The sequence below is a fragment of the Falco biarmicus genome, chromosome 6 (assembly GCF_023638135.1).
Source record: "Falco biarmicus isolate bFalBia1 chromosome 6, bFalBia1.pri, whole genome shotgun sequence".
Lineage (NCBI taxonomy): Eukaryota > Metazoa > Chordata > Aves > Falconiformes > Falconidae > Falco > Falco biarmicus.
The window spans coordinates 84644098-84664136 of record NC_079293.1 but is presented as its reverse complement, the minus strand read 5'-3'; the positions used below and the strand labels follow the sequence as shown (position 1 = coordinate 84664136).

Sequence of the window (20039 nt, the reverse complement as noted above, 5' to 3'; positions counted from 1 at the left end):
ATCCATTTTCTTTACTACATGGTAGGAGGAGAGATGACTCATCATCACTAGAGAGGCATGGTATGATCTAAGCAGAGCTAACACTGCTATAGTTGTAGTGTTTATATTGCATGACAAGAATATCTTTGAATTTAGTTAAGTTAAAATGGAAGCAACACGTTATTGAAGATATACAGTGGAATAAAGATTTTTGACTAATTCTGATAGAGTTTGTCATGGACAAGGTGAAACCTTAAGAGAAAAAGGTAGATGAGATTGCCTTTTATTATCTTTTTATTTTTGCTCTTACATCTAGAACTATCACTTGACTTTCCCTGACTGCTCAGTGTAGCAGATCCTACAGCATTGTGCTCTGGTCTTGCCAAAAAGGTGAGGCCATCACAGTGTAATGAAGCACATCCCTCTTAGTTCTGTTCAAGACTTCTAAATCTGCTTCATTTATAAAAATTATCTGTTAAGAGCCTTTCTGAGGCTCTATGTGGCAGATCAGTTTTCCACTGTGAAGTGTTTTTACAGCCACGCTGTTTCATGAGAAAATTGTTGATATTGTTGTTAAGTGGAAGTACTGAAATAATACTTTTTGGTTTTATTGTTTTATTATTATATTCTGTTAGAAGCTATCTTACAAGTCAGAAGGATGAAGATGAAACATTTTGTTTGTTTTATACTAGAAAAAGGCTTCACCCTATTGAATTAAACATTTTGATAGCATTAAAGGGAAATATTTTGGATTTTTTCAGTTTTTGCTAAGGGTGGATGTTTGGTGTAGGGTTTCCACTTCACAACAAAATGAAATTTGAAAGCCTCAGAATTTGCTGCAGGGTAGCAACTCTGGTGTCTTGTGAGTTCTGTTGTGATTTGAGAAGCATTTTTTGAAGGATGGCAGGGAAGCTCAGAGAATAATGGAGAAGTCAGGGGCTACACTGAGAACCACAGAATATGATCTGTTTTCATTATCCTGTTAAATTGTCACATCAGAAATGCTGATTGTAGGGTCCTTAGCAGAGTGACTTGCTGTTCCAATGTGTTTGAATAGCAATTAGTATAAAACGTTTCCATACTAATATTACTGATCGATCTCTGCAACACCAAACTGTGGAGTAGCTTCCGCCTCTGTCAGATCTTCTGCCTTGCCTGATACACTTGGCTTGATGATCATCATCTTTACTAAGATTAGAGTATAGCAAGTTTAGGTAGTGCTAAAAGATTACATATATGTATTTGCTTTGTATGTAGCAAGAGTTACTTGCAAGTGCTTCATCTTTAGAACCTGTGTTCAGATCTGTAATTTTCCTCTATTTTCTCAGTGCACACATGTTCTTGTTTGATAAGTTGTCTATCTTTGTTACCTCACTTGCTCAAAAGAATAAAACACTAAGTAGCAAGTACATCTCTCATAAGGCAGGCTAAATGGTGATTTTTAAACACATAAGGAAAAGTTATTGAAACTTAAAGGTATATTGATGATGATAGGATCTTGTTGCCTTTTTTCACTGAGTGCCAGTCATTTCTAGAAGTGTAACTGGGAGGGAAGCCTCATTCCTATTATTAAGAAATATGGAAATCAGAGTTTTAAAGCTGAAACTATAGATCTTTTATGCTCGCCTAAACTAATAAACAATCACTTTGTATTATAAAGAAGGGGAAGCATATAAAAATATTCCAACAGCAATTACTTAAAACCATGGAATGTCTGTGTTCTAGAAATAGCAATGTTCAAAGACATACTCTTTGCAAAGTCAGTAAAAGATGAAAGCTAGTGTATTTTAAATGAACAAAGTGTTCTGAATCTTCCTGGCTGGTTTAAATTGCTGCTGTGTTTGTGTGCTGCGTGACAAACTGACTGGTCATCTCTCATTTAAGCAAGATGCTTTACTGGCTGCTGATGTGACTAGCAAAAAAGATCCTGCTGACCTGAGATACCGCTCTCCTGTGAGTGTATGGAAGACACAGTGGAGCTTAAACTGCTACATTTCCCAGTCCCATTCAATGAGGGCAACCATGCCGTGCAAACAAGGTCAGGCAGGCTTAGGGCGGACTCTCGGCTAGAGGCTGGTGAGCTCTCAAGAGGCACAATGGCCAGTGGAAGCATTTGCTAGCCCAAAACCTTTACAGAGGAGAATTCATACTGTTGCAAATTTTTGCTGAGAATGCTATGCCATCCACAGCAATATGCTCTGCTGAAGCTATGGAAAGGATCAATAGTGCCAGTTTGGCAGCGGTAAAGGCAGCAACATGGCAGGTATGAGGAAACAAAGGAGGTTATGTGTAAGCAGGAGCCCCTATTCCCATCCATTGGACATGACTTGTTGAAAATAGTGCTATGGCAGGTATTTATTTGTCTATTGGTATTTGATAGGGGCTCATTTCTATACAGGGTCAAATAGAATTGGCATAACAGAAAGGAGGACTAAACCAGCCTAGTATATACTTACTTTCCGAGTATAAACTTGATCCATGCAAAGTGAAGCAGAAATTGGAAGGGGATAATCTACTTAAGTCTTCCCTCCTAGGTGACCTATATCCATCCTCTTTTGCATCAAGAAAGACTCTTACCTGTCATATTAACAGTACTTCCTTTTCTCTGTATTTTGGAGAGGACAGTAGCTCCATTCCCAGGCTATGAAGCCATGGGAAGTGATGTACCTACTGCCAACATCAGGTTATTTGCTAGTCCAGGCACAGGTACCCATTGCTGCTCTCCGTCGATTTCTTACCTGTCATTAGGGTACCAAGAGAATTGTATTAATTCCTGTTGCCAGATTGAACAGTATAATCATTTAATGGAAAAATACTTCAATTTTTTTTTTAATGTTGGGCTTCGATGTCTTTTAATTCATGTTGTAGTAGAGGGCTACTAGCTGTATTTTTGAATCTATTGATTAATTCATTTTAGCTCTTTTCAGGATGTAAGAAGATTCAGCAAGAATATGTTTTTCCCACATCTCTCCTTTCCCCTCCATCTCAACCTTGGGGCCATATCACATTTTAACAACACAACTCCTTAGCAGACAGACTAATCTTTATTCTCTCCAGGGCCTCAACACAGGAGTTTTCTGCTCTCATCTTCCACCAGTAAACAGCAGTCCTGGTACTGGATACCTATTTTCTTTACATTTATTTACTGATCCTGACTTTATTTTCCCAAAAGAAGGTATACCATCTATTCTGGAGTCTGTAATCAATGGTTAAGGAAGAAATGGTGGCCATACACTGTTTTACATAAAATACTTACAGATCTTAAAATATTACATGGAAAGGCCAAAATACAAATAAATTGTTGTGTACAGAGGCTGGGAAGGAGAGGGGCAGAACTGGTTTGGAGAGGTACGTGAATGGTTGTGTATACATGTTCCCTTACCAAGGCTTTTTTTACATCTTGCCACTATTTATTCTTACTCTGACAATGTAAACAGCAAAGACAGGTGCAACAGGTGCTAAAAGTAGTATTCACGTCACTGAGTATTCCTAGGCAACAGTATGAACTTAATTTTTCTCTGCATCTTGTGAAAAATGAAAAAAATAATAAGCTACAGCCTCATCCTCACAAAAAGCTTCTGTATTCATGAGTCTAAGTTATAAAAGATCCATCCTGTGTTCACAGTAAGACACCATCCGTTCTCAGCTGTTTCATCCAAATGAAATAAAACACTGAAATGTACAGTAAAAAACCGTGAAGAATAGAATCTAGACTCCAGGGCATGTAGTATTATTTATTACACTAATACCTACAGTTTGATCTTTTCAAAATGCTTCTCTGTTCAGATAAATACAAGCCCTGTGACCTACTAAAGGTCGCATCATGTGCTAGTGGTCCAGCATTGTTCAGAATATCATCTTTTTTGTTATTCTTCTACCTGATAATGGATGGCTGAAAATGACTCTCTGCTGCTTGCTCACATAAATTTCCGAGTGCTTCCCAAGAGCCAGCAGATTAGTGTATCAAATGGCAGCTCTGGACATAATGAATGGAAGGGTAGGGATGGGGGAAGACAGGAGGTTTTTTCAGAGGTCGTTACTTTGTCCAGGCTCCATGAGACATTCCTAAAATGGAGACCTTAGTCATGTCTCTATGGTCATTGCCAGAAGCTGATACTGATGAAAAGCAAGTTACTTTGCTTCTAAGACGCATTGGATTAAAATGGTACCAAGTTACTTGTAAAAGCAGAAACACTGTTTTTGGGTTCCTATAAAAATGTCATAGACAAAAAGCCAATGCTAGCTACAAGGCTGCAATTAATGTCTCACAAATGCTCATGTGAGTGTCCCTGGGGAAACCGAGCAGCAAAGGAATGAACTTGGTAAACCAAAATGTAGAGGGATTTATTTTCTGTTTTACTTCTTGATTTGTTAAGTTTACTGTGATTAGTGGGAGCATAGTTTATACAACGGCTGGCATATATGCTCACATATATGGGCGTATACCATACCTCAATTTCCAGTTTTAGACAGAAATACAGTACTTATTATGGATGGTATGATTAAGTTTATTTTAAACTGAAGAGCTGTTGATTGCATAGTAAAATGGTAGTTCATGTCTATTTAAATTTTTGATAAGTCTCCATTGATAGATAAATCATGTTAGAGAATTTCAATTGTCAGCACAACTTACATTTCAATTAATCTTTGGGAATTATCCTCAAGAGCTAATAGATTTTGCCTTTATTATGACAAAGTGCTTGAGGTGCATATGTAGAGAACTACCATGAGATGAACCATGAGTTTTTATTTCTTTGAGAACAGACCCAGTCATATCTGCTTAAGACAGCTGTGCAGCACAATTATTGACATTTAGAATAAATTAATTCATAATCTCTGAATAGCAATGAAAGACTGCAAATGAAAAATATGCTGAATTTGTTGGAATTATCAAGTTGGAGCAAAGATCAGTTTTATTTCTAACACAGTTCGTTCCATGGTGTATGATGTAAGTGATTTTTATTATGCCAAGCAATTGAGCATAATAAAGTCTTGAAACAATCCCATATTTTGGTAAAAGCTGAATGGGATTAGATTTTCAGTCAGACTAATGCTCCAGTATAGGTACTTACAATTTGAATAACTTAATTTCTTTTCCTTTTTGAAAATGTAGCCCTGCAGCTGATCTTTGAAGTGTAGACTCTGAGACATAGCAGTATTAAAATAATCATGGATCTGGAGGAAGTGGCAGAAAAACATCCAGCACAGCTTAATCAAAAATAGAAATTCATTTGAACTTTCTGTGGTCTATTGAATATTAAAACATTTCATATTTCAAATAGGAAAAAAGAAGCCTTGAGCGAAGTTCTGATCATAGTCAATGACATTTCTGGTGTAACACTTGAATATTAGGATTAAGGAGGAAAGTTTCCACTGAGCTTCAGCAAACTTATATCTTGTATTTATTGTTGTTAGCTGAAAAATAGCTGGTCTGTGCTAGAGGCTGCAGGAGAGTGGGACCTATGTGTTAAAAATAAAAGCACTAAAAAGCCCAGATAATTACTTTGGCCAAAGTACTTTTATTCTACAACTCCTTGGCATTTTGTCAGGAAACTCGTATTTTGGGGCTTTCTTTAGAGCCTGTGCCCCCACACTGGCTGGTATCTCTGAAGTTAAGTATTTTGTGCAACTGCCATGTTGTAGAATTTCTTTTTTTGAGATGAGGTTTCCCATTGCAGATGTTTCTGTAGGTGTGAGAATGGCTGGCTAATGAGCCAATTCTTGGGGAACTTCTGGGTTCTTTATATGCAATCCTGCAACTTTTATCAGGAATTTCTGCAGAGCATCACATACTGTACTTAGCATCGCTAAATCTTTCTGAAGTGAAAATAGTCAAAATAACTAAATTGAATAGCTGGGGTTATTCAGGAAATCTGTGACGATCAAAAGGGTGTTTTGGACATCAGTTTTCAGAGTCTTAAGCATAAAGAACAGCAAGAGCATGAGTCATCGAAAAAGTGTTTTGAAATAGCAACAGTGGAAAAACGCATTTTCAAACCAGCTGTATAAATTAACTATTATTGTCTAGGAACGCTTTGTGAGGAAGAAAGCATGTTGACATTGTTTCTGGGCAAATGTCAAAAATGTAAGTCACTGTGTCTCCACTGACTTACTTCCTGGAATCAAAGTCACAAGTCAAATCATGTCATTTATATATTTATTCCTGTTATCCCTGAATTAGGACTTCAGGATATTCCCCTGTGAAAATCCTCTGTGAATGTGAAGTGCCTAGCAAAAATTACATTGGTGCCTCACTTCCTTCCATTGCCATCTGTGTGTGGGTGTCTTTGGGGGGCAGTATGGCAAGAATTAGAAGAATCATTTCAGAAGGAAAATATAATATTTCTTGAAGATATTGAAGTGGAAATGTGAAAAAAAATTACAGAATTGTTTGAAGCAATAGCGCTGTGAGGACTTTCACAAAGCCTGTTTGTTGAACTTGGAGACTGGCTGTTTTTACATGCTATTTTCAGACTGCTGATGTGAAAAAAATAAAGCAAAACTGTTTATTGTGGCAGGGATAATTTTAGGCAGCTTTTACTGTGTTATAAAGATTACCAAAGTGCAACTTGCAGACACTTACTGATATGTGTGTGAGAGAAAGAACACATTTGACTAATAGTGATACCTGATTTTGGAAAAACTAAGAGGGTAGAAGTTGCTGTATGTGATGGCAATGCTACAGAACGTTAGTAAGGTTGCTTTGAATAGTTGCACTGCTACTTTGATGATTTTTTTTTTTTTTTTTTCCTACCTTGGCTTTCTTTTAGACATTGTTTGTAATTGTGAAATCTGCAGAAACACTGTAAGTAGTATTTCCAGCTAGGTATGATGTGTTGTATTGTATGTGTTCTTTAAAAAAAATCCCAAATTAAGTAGTCTGGTTTTATATTTTAAACAAGTATAAACTAGGGTAATTGAGATTTATGCAAATCATAAAATAAGATGACCTTACAATTTATGGACACTTAGTTAAGGAGGGGAATAAAACTCTTTACAGTGGTTGCTCCTATCTACAAACACTGCACGAAATAATGTTGTCTGTTTCCCTCTGACCACCCCAACACCATTTCTGCTTGGCAGCCCTTTAACTCTGGGTCTCACGTGTCCATATTCCCCTGGAATATTTAGCATGTACTCTCAGTATAGTCCTAGCGTAAGTGTGTCGTTTTTACTTCCCCGGAGGAAGAAAGCCATTCAAATGACTGAGGAAATGTCTTCATTTAGAAATTTCAGCAACTGCTGAATTACTGAAAAAAAGTTTCATTTCAGTAATTGAATACAAATACCTAGGATAAAGGAAAAAAAAAAAACCACCTGCCTTGGTGTTGCTTTCCACTGAGGATCACTCCATCATGAAACTAATAATAATTGTTCGTATGTTAAGTTCTGAAATTTGCTTGCTCATTAAAAACGAAGACTTAGGATATGATCTGTGAAATTATGTAGTGGTTCCTTAGCAGTGAACTCCAAAATATTGTGCTTATAGATCTACCTGTTTTCTATACCAAGTTGTCAGCAAGATACAGTGAAACAGCTTGTAGACTTAAAAAGAAAGCCAGGTGAGTTATTTATGCCAAGTAGCAAATTTGTCCCTCAAAGATGTATTGTCAGTTTTCCTGAAGTAATCGTTGATGAATTTTCAGAGTGAGAGTTCAAGATATTTCAGCAACAGTGATGTTATTGTTGCCCTTTTCCATGTTATTTCAGGGACCAGAGGACAAACTTGGGATAGGAGTCACATACCCATTTCCTTCTGGGCTTTTCTTGAGGGAGGCTGCTTCCAAGCTCATACACTGCTTTGTGCGACACCAGCATGCACTTGCTGATGCTGTTCTACTTCCCATAAACCAGCCTTCACGGCAGTAGGGAGGGGATTCCGGGTGCTCAGCTCCCCATAACGGGTGTCCTACAGGGTAGCAAATAATTTATTTTCTCCTGTTATCTCCCAAACTATTTAACACAAAAGCTCCGGCAAAAGGATTTAAAAGGACCTCTGGCCAGAATGCTTAAAGACTGAGGTGAAGACTCTCAGGTTCGAATGCCTGTAACAGCTGGTGTCTGAGCAGAAATTTGGACTAAGTTACCTCGTGCTTTAGAGAATACAATTAGCAGACAGTAGAGGATGTTCTCTTCCACATGGAGTTTCTCATTCTTTTGTATAAAGAAGTTATACCGTCACTGAGAGAGAGAGAAAAATCTGTTCTTTAGGCTGGTAGCTAGGCACTCACCTACGAGGTGGTACATCAATATTGCGGAACAGCTTTATTCCCTATTGATTTACGCAGTACACACTAGCATTGTGAAGAACACGGACACAGTTATGCTTGGTGTTTGGAGGGTTCCTGCTCTCCACTTGGAGATGAATCCAAACCTATAGAGGATAGGATTTAGCTCGAGAGCTCCCAAAGATAATCAGGGAAGGAAAACATGATGAGCTGCTGAATTCTTAGCTATTTCTCTCTTAATAGACCCAAATATGTTTGCTTGTGTTTGAAGGGTGAAGAGACGGATCGATTGAGAGGAGAAGGATAGGTCATAATGATGAGAAAAACTGAAAGTCACTTAGCTTCTAATCTGCATTTACCATTATTGAAGATTTCTGATGGATGGGAAATCAAGTAGGTCTCAAGATAAGCCTCTTTGGCTCCTTGCTCATATCAGACTTTAGAAGTTTTACCTGGAGTATTCATACAGAATTTAAAAATGAAGTGGGTTTTTTTTGTTTCCCTGTTTGGAGATGAAGATTTCTGATAAATTAAATTTCTTCAGGGACACTTTATGGTGTTCAGAATTCTGCTTGTATTTCCTGCTTCTTTCCCCCCACAAATACCTTTTACATAAAAGAAGTTGTTAAGATTTTGTTGCCTGGGGAATGTACAAAATAGTCTGTTATTTCTCCATGCCACCTGAACACTGATACTTTATTATAGTCAAACAAGATCATGTGACTTTACAGCATTTTGAAGAAAAGCATAAAAATTCCTTTATGATAGAATGAATGAGCTGGGTTTTCATACTGCTTAGTTTTTCTAAACAGCATCACTCATGTCTTGCAAATGTTTAGCATGAGGCAATATCCTTCAGCAAGATGCTAAACTCTAGTGCTTGTTATAACAGCCTTGGGATTACAGGGGTCCCATCTGTGGTTACTGGTGTATTGCTAATCACGTACAGCTAGTGTCATCTGTAAAACAGTCACTTGTGACTGTTGAAGAGATCTAAGTAGATGATATCTTTTGAGAAACTTCAGAGATAAATGTTGCTGGAATGAAGCAGCCATTCCTTTTGCTGGAGAAGACGGGCCCGGTGTGGATTAGCACTTCTAGGATAGAGTGAGCCCTCATAGTCTTTAAGAACCAGATTTCTGTTCTGAAGCTTGGTTATGAGGCAGGGCCTGACTGCAGAATTTACATTACTGGAATTTGTTTGTCACCTCTGTTAAATGATTTCATGCAAGTATGGAAGCGGAAGAGACTTTTCACATCCTGTGTTAGCTTTGTCACAATATGAAAGTAGATTAATTTTCCTCTCTAAGGCAGAGATTCAGTTAATTTAAAAATCTGAAGCAACACAGGGTTATGCTAGCCAGAAGTATGGAACCTTTCTGCCCTTCTAGGCTTGAGTATTGTTGAGGGCTACTTTTACAGTCTGGAATTAAAGGGTCCAACTCAAAAGCAGTACGATGATTCATTTGAGGGTTTTATTTCTGCGGATCACTGTGTCCGTCTTCACTTGAAAAAAAAAAAAAAAAGCATATCGCAGTTTATATTATTCTAGAACTAGAAGACCATAATTACTTCCGTGCCTGAGTAGTTTCATTAAAATATGTCATATTCTTTGTACAGTTAGTATAGACGAGATATTTTAAATCTGCAACTGGTACAAGCTCCCTTGAGGTGTAAGGGTACTAACAAATGTGTGGTGCACCTCCAACTATAAGAAGTCAAAAGAATAAGTTTATGCATTGATTTTCATCAATAATTTTAAAAAGCAAGTGGCAAAAATAAGTGTGTGAAAGTTGAGGTGCAAATTTCCTTAATCAAACTGCACTTTGGTCAATGATGTCTTTCTTTCAAAAGTCAACCCATTTAAATAGTAAAGGTCAGTAGGCTAAATCTGTAATTGCAATCAGCAGCGTATTAAAATTATCACAGTGCCATCTCTGTTGCCACTCCTGGTAAAAAATTATACCTGATTAGGTCTATACATTCATTTTACAATAATCCAAAAGAACAGAGAAAAGAAAGAGAAAACTGTTAAATAAAAATACAAGGTGGAATGATTTTAAATTAGTATAAAATAAATCCAAATTTAGTTACACACCTTCTTTGTATCCTTATCTTTCTTTTTTTCCCCCTTATCTCTCTTTTTTACCATCTAAACATTTGTTACCAGCTTACTTCTTAAACTAAGAAAGAACCGGGCAATCAAAGCACTTCTAAATACATTTTCTGTTAGACTGAAATCCGATGCGGTTTAGTACTGATTATAGCCCAAATTTATTGGGAAATAACCACTTGTTCCTTTAAGTACTATTGCAACCCCAGCCTCAGAGAGGAGACCCTTACACCCTTCTGTCTTTCACTTTTCTGTGCACAGCACTATCAAAGTGATGCAAACCTCCTCCTTGCTCTAATAGATATAGGGGAAAAATAACCTGAATAATCCAGTATGGATACAATTATGTTTTTTTCCATAAGTATACCAAAAGATAATATAACCATTGCTTTTCTTCCCACTGCCCTGAAATAAGTTACGTGATTTCTTTCAGTTACATGCATACAGAATTCATACAGAAACTATAGTTCTCAGAGAAAGAAAAGAAATTGTAAAATATCCATTTTGCTATAACAGAGTAACAACATATGCTCGGGTTTGTGCCCGTGAAAACTTCAGGGAGAATGCAGATCATCTTGTCCCATTCACCCATTCAGTGAAAGCCCATTCTTGCAGAGTTCAGCTCCTGGAGGGCAATTTTTGTGAGAAAACAACTAGGGCTGAGAACCTGACAGGCCACCAGCCTCTACAGTCTCCCTGCTCATCTGATCTAGTTTCTGTGTTTCCAGTATCTGAATCAGCGGTGAGAAACACAATTGCATATTGTATTTTTTTCAGACACTCATGACGAAGGATTTTGAAATGTGCATCAGTAACTAAAATTAATTTCCTGTTGTATCACCATGAAGTAGTGTGACAAAGCAATGGTGTTGAAGATGGAAGTCAAAAATGACACAATTTCCTCCTCCCCCAATGAAACAAACAAACAAAACCAAACCAGAACCCCAAACCAGTGGAAATGCAGAGCTCTTTCCTTACTAATTCAGTAACAGTCTTGTTGTCTTAAATTTAGAAACTGGTACTTTCTAGAGTAATGTTTATTAAGTTTTCCCTACTGTGAGTTGCCCCGCGTAAAGTTCTCCAGGTTCTCAAGTCCGGGTGGTGGTGGTGAAGTGCTGAAGGTGACCCAGCTGACCAAGGGGCTCCCTCAAGGGAGCTCCCAGATGATCTGCTGCTGCCTTTCAGCAAAAAAGCAACTACCCAACAGGCCCAGCTTGCCAGCTTTCCCAGCACAGGGTGGTTGTGTTGCTGTAGAGAGTTCAGATGGCAAAAGTCTTGATGAAGATAGAGTGTTTGCTGGATTGTCAACAACAAACCCCTCTCTTGGTATCAGTAACACAGGGGAGCTCCCTGTCTCCCTGTCTCTCTTCGTCATCTGTAAATACCTTGAGGTCTACAAGTGAAAATAAGAATAGATTTTAGTTTCTAAACTAATATATTAGCAGTAAAAGAGTATTTTTTTGAAAGACTATGTCTCCTTATGAAATAAGAAATCATTAAGTTTCTCAGTGGTCTTATGGTTTGTGATTCCAGTTAATAAAATACACTTTTTCACAGCTTGAATCTTCTTCAGCTAAATATGTTTTTGAATTGTTAAAAAGATAGGGCATTGTGAACTTTTTATTTTATTTTGTTGAACTACTATTCATATCTTTTTGTTGTCAGATCAAGACTTACATGGCTTACTGCATCTATGCATAAGAAAAGATAGGTCTATGATTCCTGTGAAATTTTCTACAGTTCAGAATCAAGACCTTTTTGAAATGCACTCTGTGAAGACCTGTTTAAAGTAAGAGTTTTGTTCTTGAAAGCTAACCTTAGCATTGCTCTGGCCTTTATGACTTTGACTTGGAAATTAGCATTGCAGTGTTCAGAGAGCACACTTTCTTCAAAAATATTTTCTTAAGATGCTGGATGGGTTCAGCAACTGCTATTTTTGGTCCATTTCATTTAAAATTAATCTCTTGTGGAGTTTTCAGGAAGTAGATTTTACAAAGAACATGCCTGAGTCTTTTTTTGCTTATATATGAGCACAGACATAATTTTTCCCTCTTTCTTTAAAGAAGTTGAAAGTTTCTCATATTTTCCCGCTTGAGTAAGATCTTGTAAATTTTGCTGCCTTTATCTGGATAGGTGCTGGCATTTAAAGAATCTCATGGTTGGCTCTCAGGCTCTGAGTGTAAAAAACCCTTTTTTTTCTGTTTTGTGTTTGTGCTAGCTTTTTTTATTATTACAGATTATCACTTTGCCTTGTCCAGTTTTGCTATAGAAATTGGCATGAAAATTGAGGCTTTTCCTGGGATTTCAAATTTCAGTTGGCAACTTAACTTCAGTCTTTTCCACCTTAGAGATTTAATAGCCAGCTTGCCTTTTAGCTGCATTCTGGGAAGGAGGCAGTGAGAACTGGAGAACTTAGCTTGAGAATCTACTTTGAATATGTTATTGTTGGGGCTTTGTTATCATGTTACCAGTGACTGGCACATTTAACAGTACACAAAAACTGAGTATTGTTCTGACACGGTAAACATTTTCTATTTTGGAGTGCTGAAGTTTTCCTTTTCAGAGGAGTCCAACACCAAGGTAGCAGGTTCCCTAAAATGTCTTTTTGATAGATTCCTGGTGATAAGGCAGATTCAGGTTTGAAGGTTAAAGATGTTTTATCCCATATTAGTTCCCTTTTACAAATAATGAAGTCTGTAATCTCTTTCATCCTAATTCTTGGATCATATTTCCTGTAGATGTGAGATGTGGTGTATGAAAAATGACATGAATTTACTGGTCATCCAATTTTCAAAGCTAGGACTCATAGGAAATATTGTTTTCCTGTAAAGCATTCGCCTGTTTTGCTACCTTGTCCTTTTCCTGAGGTAAGACATTAGAGTAATGGTTTTCTTTTTCAGAAACACATTTGCATAAGTAATAAACCTAGAAAAGGGCACAGAAATGATTGAATGAAATAATCTTGTTGATTAGACTTTAAAAGATGCAGCTAAAAAAACACACAGCAAGCTGTGAAGATAATACTTTTATGATTCTTTTTAGGACTAGAGGTGGCCACAATCTCCCAAAAGAATATCAATGGATAAATTTCTCACTTGTTCTATGACAGATTGCTTGCAACTTTGTTTTACTTGAATAGCCTTCACACTAGAGGGAGGGTGTTCATGTTAATATTTATTCATCTGGGCTTTTGTCATTGAAGCCATGCAGCTGAAATCATTGGAGTGTTCAAATGTGATAGCTGGCTTAAACTGCTGTTCAGGCTTTTGGGTACCAGGGGAATAGCTTCGGTGTAAAATGTGAATAGAGCAGTAATGAACTTTCAAAATCAGATGATGCGATTGTCAAGAAATCCCATTTCCCACTATTATTTATAATAAGCCAGAAGACAGTATAATACATGGAGGTGAAATTTCTGATGTGTAGACCACATGTGCAAATGTGATGCCAGGAGCTGAGGACTGAGGAATATAGCGTGCCACTGTAGGAGAGTTTTCAAGAGAGGTAAATTGGAAAGAAGTATTTTAAGGTGAGGTAAAAAGAATAGAAAATTAATTCCCGTATGATACCTGAGAGATTTGAAGGAAACCAAAGCTGAGAATCAATATTCAAAAATGTCATGTTGCTTTTCTGATTACTTTTTGTCTCTGACTTCTGAAGATTTAGGAAAATATTTAGGGATTACTAACTTCTCTAGTCAGCTGACATAAAAATAGAGCTAGGCTTGGAACTGTGTCATTGAAATCTATGAAGTTTCATCTTATTCTAAGCTAAAATTCTTCCTTCAGTGTCAGCCTTGTTAAGTTCATATGTATAAATAAAGGACAAATTGTATTTATAACAATGCATACAAATAGACTATTTTGAAGTAGGAATGTGTCTGAAACATCTTGTACACATCCAACAGCATGCAAACATAAAGTGCCTCACTTAAAGAATAATTCTGTGTAAATGCTATGAAAAATTGTGCCACTGGAGTTTATCAAAATTTAGACTTGTAACATAGTAATGAAAATCTCTGCTTTGGACATGGTTATAAAATCTCCACAGTTTTCATTGGTATGTCATCAATTTAGTAATGCATACACACTTCCAAAGTTATGATACATTCAACCAGGCTTTGCAAATCTGTGATAAAGCTATTCAATAAGTGCAGCAAAGATTATATTTTTGCAGCTCTTATTTTAAAATTATGAAAGTAAGGAGAAAGAAATGTTCTTTATTCTCTGATTTATTTATTTTTTAATATTAATTTTCTTAAGAAGACCAAAGGAAATAATGCACTATGGGAAGTACAAGAAGGAATCTCAATCTAGGGAGTGACGGGAAATACCCTCCACATTCTAATGTTATGTGTTACTGCCGAGTCATGAGATTTTATTGTTCTGACTTGTATTATATGTATGTAGATTGTGTAGATTTTTATTATATTTTTAAATCTAAGGTTTAAAAAGGAATCATGTTATTATGTCTGCTGAGGAATGGATGAGCAATTAAAATATTGTTTCTATAAGGAAGTCTTAGGTGACATGTCTCTCTAGTATGTCACTTGTCTGAACTGGAAGCATGATGCAATCATCATGAAACATGGAGACTATGCACATAACTTTCCTCAGTGTTTCAGTATATTTTTCCCCTTAAGCCAATTTGGTTATTGAAAGTTGCTTAAATCATGAATGTGTCTGTCTTTTTTTGTCTGCAGAACTGCTTCATAATTTATTTGGTAACTCATGCTCACAGTGGGTGAAGTCCAACTGTAGCTTTCAGTCTGAAAAACAAGACTGACCAGCTTGTGACTTGGCACATATTGTGCAAAGTGTGATAGGAGGCGCATGGCCAAGAGGAGCATGGAGGTGGGCTTGGAAGAATACTCGGTGCGAAAGACAGCAGGGAGTCTGGTATGGAAGGTGTTAAGAGGCGAGCATCATATGGCACCTTAAAATAAGGACAGGAAATTCAATAGAAAGAAATGGATAGGCAGTAAATGAAGGGATACGGAAGAAGAGAGATCAGAGTGGTAAGGGAAGAGCTTTAGCACCAGTGGAAAAATGAGTTCTGTCAAGAGCTTAGCCATGAGGCGGAGTTTGAAAAATTGTTAGTACACATTTAGGTAACCAAATATGCCATTACTGGTAGCCAGCAGAATGGGTTGAAAATAACTACAGCAGAAGTGATACTTAAATAATCTAGTTACATAGTAAATAAATCAAATGATAGTTAAATAATTAGATAGTAAAATCCAGAAGGTAAAGTTGAACACAAAGTGCAGCTCCTACAAGCAGCTCATAATGCCATGTTTCAGTCCCAAGGAGGTTTTTAAGCCTCCAGCATTGCCTGGAGCATATACTCCATAGACTGCATAATCACAATGTGTATTGCATTTACATTTTCCAGGTTTCATTTGTACAGTAATTTGGAGGGTGGGGAAAACTTACTAAGTTAATAAAATGTTGGGTTTTCTATGTAAATTTTTCAGTAATGTGTTTTTTGAAATGCAGGCTATTATCATACCCTTAATGCACTTCCATTACGTTTCATGAGTCTTGGCCTAAAGAAAGGAGTGTTTTTTCTTTGCTAATAACATTTGCTAATTATATTTGCTAATATAATATTTAGTTTTATTTTATATAACTAAAAAAAACCCTCAAAAACCCAAACCCAAAACTAAAAATAAAAAATAGAAAGTTCTATTTCTTTCTAGACAAACTGAGCAAAAAAATTAGATACTCCTTACATGGTAGAACAATATTAATTGGCTCAGGGAAATGAAGAATAGGAAGAGGAAACTTATTAATCTAAAAATGCCTTTTGTTTTGTTCCTAGGTTCAGACATTGTTCAATGGTTAACGAAGAACTTATCTATAGAAGATCCAGGTAATTTATCTTTTTTTTTTTAAATGTCTGAAAATTCTAGTCTTTCTTTTTAAGGGATTGGACTTGACTTTGTCTTCTGTTGCAATGGGGGAAGCCAGGCAGCATTTGAACAATATAATTTCAAAAGTAAAACAGATAGCATCAAACCTTAGAAACCTATGCTAAGAATCTGAGGATTTTGGTTTCTTATTTGTCTGGAGCAGGTACCAGGAAACAACATGATGGCCAAGAATGAAAATGTTGGCTGTTTTAATTAGTAGAAAATTAGTTTAAGTTCTACGCCATGTGAAATTTACTCAGTGTCATGCTAAATAGTTTGCTAAATGTGCTGTTTTCAAAACAGAATTTTTCAATATATAAAACATAAACAGAATTAATAAAATATGCTTTTGCACTGTAACCAAGAGCTGCACTTCTGTTCTTAAGTTTGGACACTTTTATAGCATCCTAAAGGGAAAGTGAACTGTAAATAAAATCAGTGTGATGAGGAGGAACAGTTCATGGCTTGATCAGCTGGGTTGGAACGTGGAAGTAAAGATTTGGTTCCAGGCTCTGCCACAGGTTTCCTGTGTGTCCAGCAAAAAAGACAGTCTGATGCTGATATTTATATGCCTGATTTGCAGGGATCTTGTTACATGATCTGAAATTTTCTGGAAAGGAATGATTTCTAGTATAAAATGCTGAATGGCAGAAATAAAATATTTTGTGGAAGTTCCTATTATCTTTTGGTTAGGGGAAAGATAATCTTCCTTCTTTAATGCGTGGTCAAAAATACTTATTTTTCCTCTCTCCATTTCAGACTTTTGGAAATTGAATTTATGTTTTATTTTGTTTTCTTTTTTTTTTTAATTTTAAATAAATGTTTTTCTGTCGTATTAGAAATGGAAGTATGATAATTTTTTAATTCTAGAAAAAAGAAAATGTGTTTAAAACTGTTTAAAATTGTGACTTGTATAATGAGGAACTATTATAAATACATCATTCAATATTTGGAAGTAGCCAGTTCACAACTTACTGATATGTTACATGAAAGGGATAACTAATTGCTTCCAGTTTTGTTTAACTTTACACAGAGTGTTATATGTTTGCTTCCTGAAGATAAAGTGGAGGTTGAACCACAATATGTGTGATATTGTATTTCTCAGTTGTCAGCTACGAAACACTCACCTATCTATATTTATCAGTTTGAAAGATTGCCATTGTATGTTTATTTGATATGGAAGCTTAGCCTTTATTTGTCAAACCCAAACTGCAATATTGGGATAGGCTGTCATTCAGATTATCTGGTTGTTGGGAAATTGGAACAGAAGAAACCTGAAACTAAATGGAAAACATCCCTATGTTGATATCCAATTAAAATTAAACAAACGCACAAACTACTAACATATGTTACCAGAACACCACAGAAATTTAATTTAAGCTGGGTTTTATCTTCTCAGATTGCATGGGTGGAGAAAACTATCCACAATGACAAAAATGTCTTATGCATTAGTCCTAGCCCAAAGTCAGCTATCTGGAGCTGGCTGGATGCAAACCTTCAGAAAGCCAGTCACCCTAAACGCTGCCTTTGGGTAGTGCTCTGAATTGCCAGGTAGCAGAGTACCTGGAAGATGGTGAGCAAGAGATATTCACATGCAAGACTTCTGAAAATATCCTTTTTGGTAAAATCTTTTCAGTATGTGAGCTGTTCCAGTTCTAGACAAGAAAATCCAGAATTTCTTGTGGAAAAGCCCTAAATTTTTATGAATGGTTATCAGCAGTGTGTCAGACTTTTACTATGGCTGCTTTTTAAAACTCCCCTGTACAGCCCTGTTGCAAAGCTTTTGTGAAGCTATGCAATTTTGTGATGCAGAAACAACGCCTGTGTTTGCAATGAAAATTATCATCTCCATCTAATTCTGATACCAACATCATACCTGTAAAAGCAACATAAAGCAGACCTTGCTTCATATATTTTAAGAGTGTACTCTACTACTGGAAAAAAAGAAAAAAAATTAAGGACAATTTGCGCATCATCTACCAGTGCTGTGAACTACTCTTGTGAGCAAGGCATGCAAATTGTGATTTAAAGGGTAAGCAGACAGTTAGATTCGCAGAATCATAGAACAGCCCAGGTTAGAAAGGACCTCAAAAAACCATCTGGTCCCAACTTTCATGGGAAAGGGAGCTTAGATGAGATTATTTAGCATGCTCCCTGTCCAGTCACATCTTGAACACCTGTAGTGGTGGGCACTGCACCACGTCCCTGGGGAGGTTGTTCTAGTGATTGATTGTTCTCATTGGAAAAAAAAATATCTTTCTTATATTGAGATGAAACATCTCCCTGTACAACTTGTACCCATTGCCCCTTGTCCTCTCCATGTGGCCCCTTGTGAGAAGAGTCTGTCTTCTTTGTAGTTGCTCTTTAAGTACTGGAATACTGTGATGAGGTTTCCCCCAAGCCTTCTGTTCTCCAGGGTGAAAACACCTAAATCCTTCAGACAACTTGTTCTTTGGTAAAACAAAGAACTGGTAAGAGGGAAGTGACATTACTGTACATTATATTAAAAAAAAAAAAAAAGGTCATTTTGTACTGCAATCTTTCTGCTTTGCTTTGCATTGGGAATACAACTCCAACACCATTTCAATGGGAATGAAGAAGGCTGCTTTATGGATAATGGGAAAACAAAGGGCAGGAGAAGGTCTGGCAGCAACATTTGTTTTCACTGCATTAATGAGTGTAAAGCTATTATCTGGAAACAGCAATTTCAAGTAAAAAATAGTTGCAAGTATAAATTGCCAGTCAAAAAAATCCTGCACATTTTTCATAAATGGAAAATAATTTTCTGTGGAAGATTTGAAAGATTTTGGCTTGCTTCAGTAAATCTCCATCAAGAAAATAAAACTGGGGATGATGGGTGGATTCTGCTAAATTATACCAGATTTGAAGTTATTTCAGTGGAGCAGAGTAGACCTTTTGCCCAGAATAGCTGTGTACAACATACAGTTGCTGTTATATTGTTTGCTTTTCAATATGTACTTAAAAATGTTTGTTTCAGCCTACAACTCATCTGTAAAATTTTAAGGAACAGAATTTATCAAAGTTATTTTTAATGTGTTTAATTCAATCATAAAAAAATGCCTACTCCCAACCTGAAAAGAAGCAATTAACTGGGTTTACAGAATTGTGAGGGCTTGTGGTTTGGCACTTAGACATGTTTGTTGAATTGACCATTACAGGGTAAGTGCTGACTCTTCGCTGATGGTGCCAATTACTCTTAATGCGGAAAAATCTAGTTTGTTTTTCTATGTTGTATTTTTCTTTTTCAAAATGATAATTAGTATTGTGAAACGTACCAGACTGACCACACTAGAGACTGAAGTCCTTTTAATCCTTTGTGGGGAAAAAAAAAAACCAAACAACAAAAAACCAGAAAGGGTACATGAGCTGATTTAACGGTGTCAGCTGAAATTGCAAAGAGACTAATTCTGTATTTGGTTCCTGCACTGATTTCTTTGATACCCTTTGGGCAGACACTTGATTTCTCTATTCCCAAGCATTCCAACAGCTAATGGTAAATCATGCTGTTATACATTTAAGGAAAAAGAAAACAGTGTCAGTTTACAAGTATTTTCATAGTGAAATGTGTGTAATTCACAAACACGCCTTTCTTCCTTAAGCCAGCCCACAAAGAATTTCTACCTGGGTGGCTCAGAAAAAGCCTGGAAGAATTGATAGTATGTTTAGCTGTCACCTCCTTGTTCCTTTACTCTTGAATGTTGCTCATTTAGTTTTCTCGTATCTGCAAAGCCAATTGAATTTGGCTAAAGGCATTTAGTTATTGGATGGTTACACTAGCAGAGCC

At 36.6% G+C, this 20039-nt stretch overlaps 1 protein-coding gene across 6 annotated transcripts in view; it reads left to right on the top strand.

The window, feature by feature from the left end:
• RGS7 (regulator of G protein signaling 7) overlaps nt 1–20039 on the top strand; it is a 253970-nt gene that overhangs the window by 127072 nt on the left and 106859 nt on the right. For all 6 annotated transcript variants that reach the window (XM_056344535.1, XM_056344530.1, XM_056344533.1 and 3 more), the window contains one exon: nt 16144–16194. In XM_056344535.1, coding sequence (XP_056200510.1) covers nt 16144–16194 — 51 coding nt within the window. The remainder of the gene's footprint in view (nt 1–16143; nt 16195–20039) is intronic.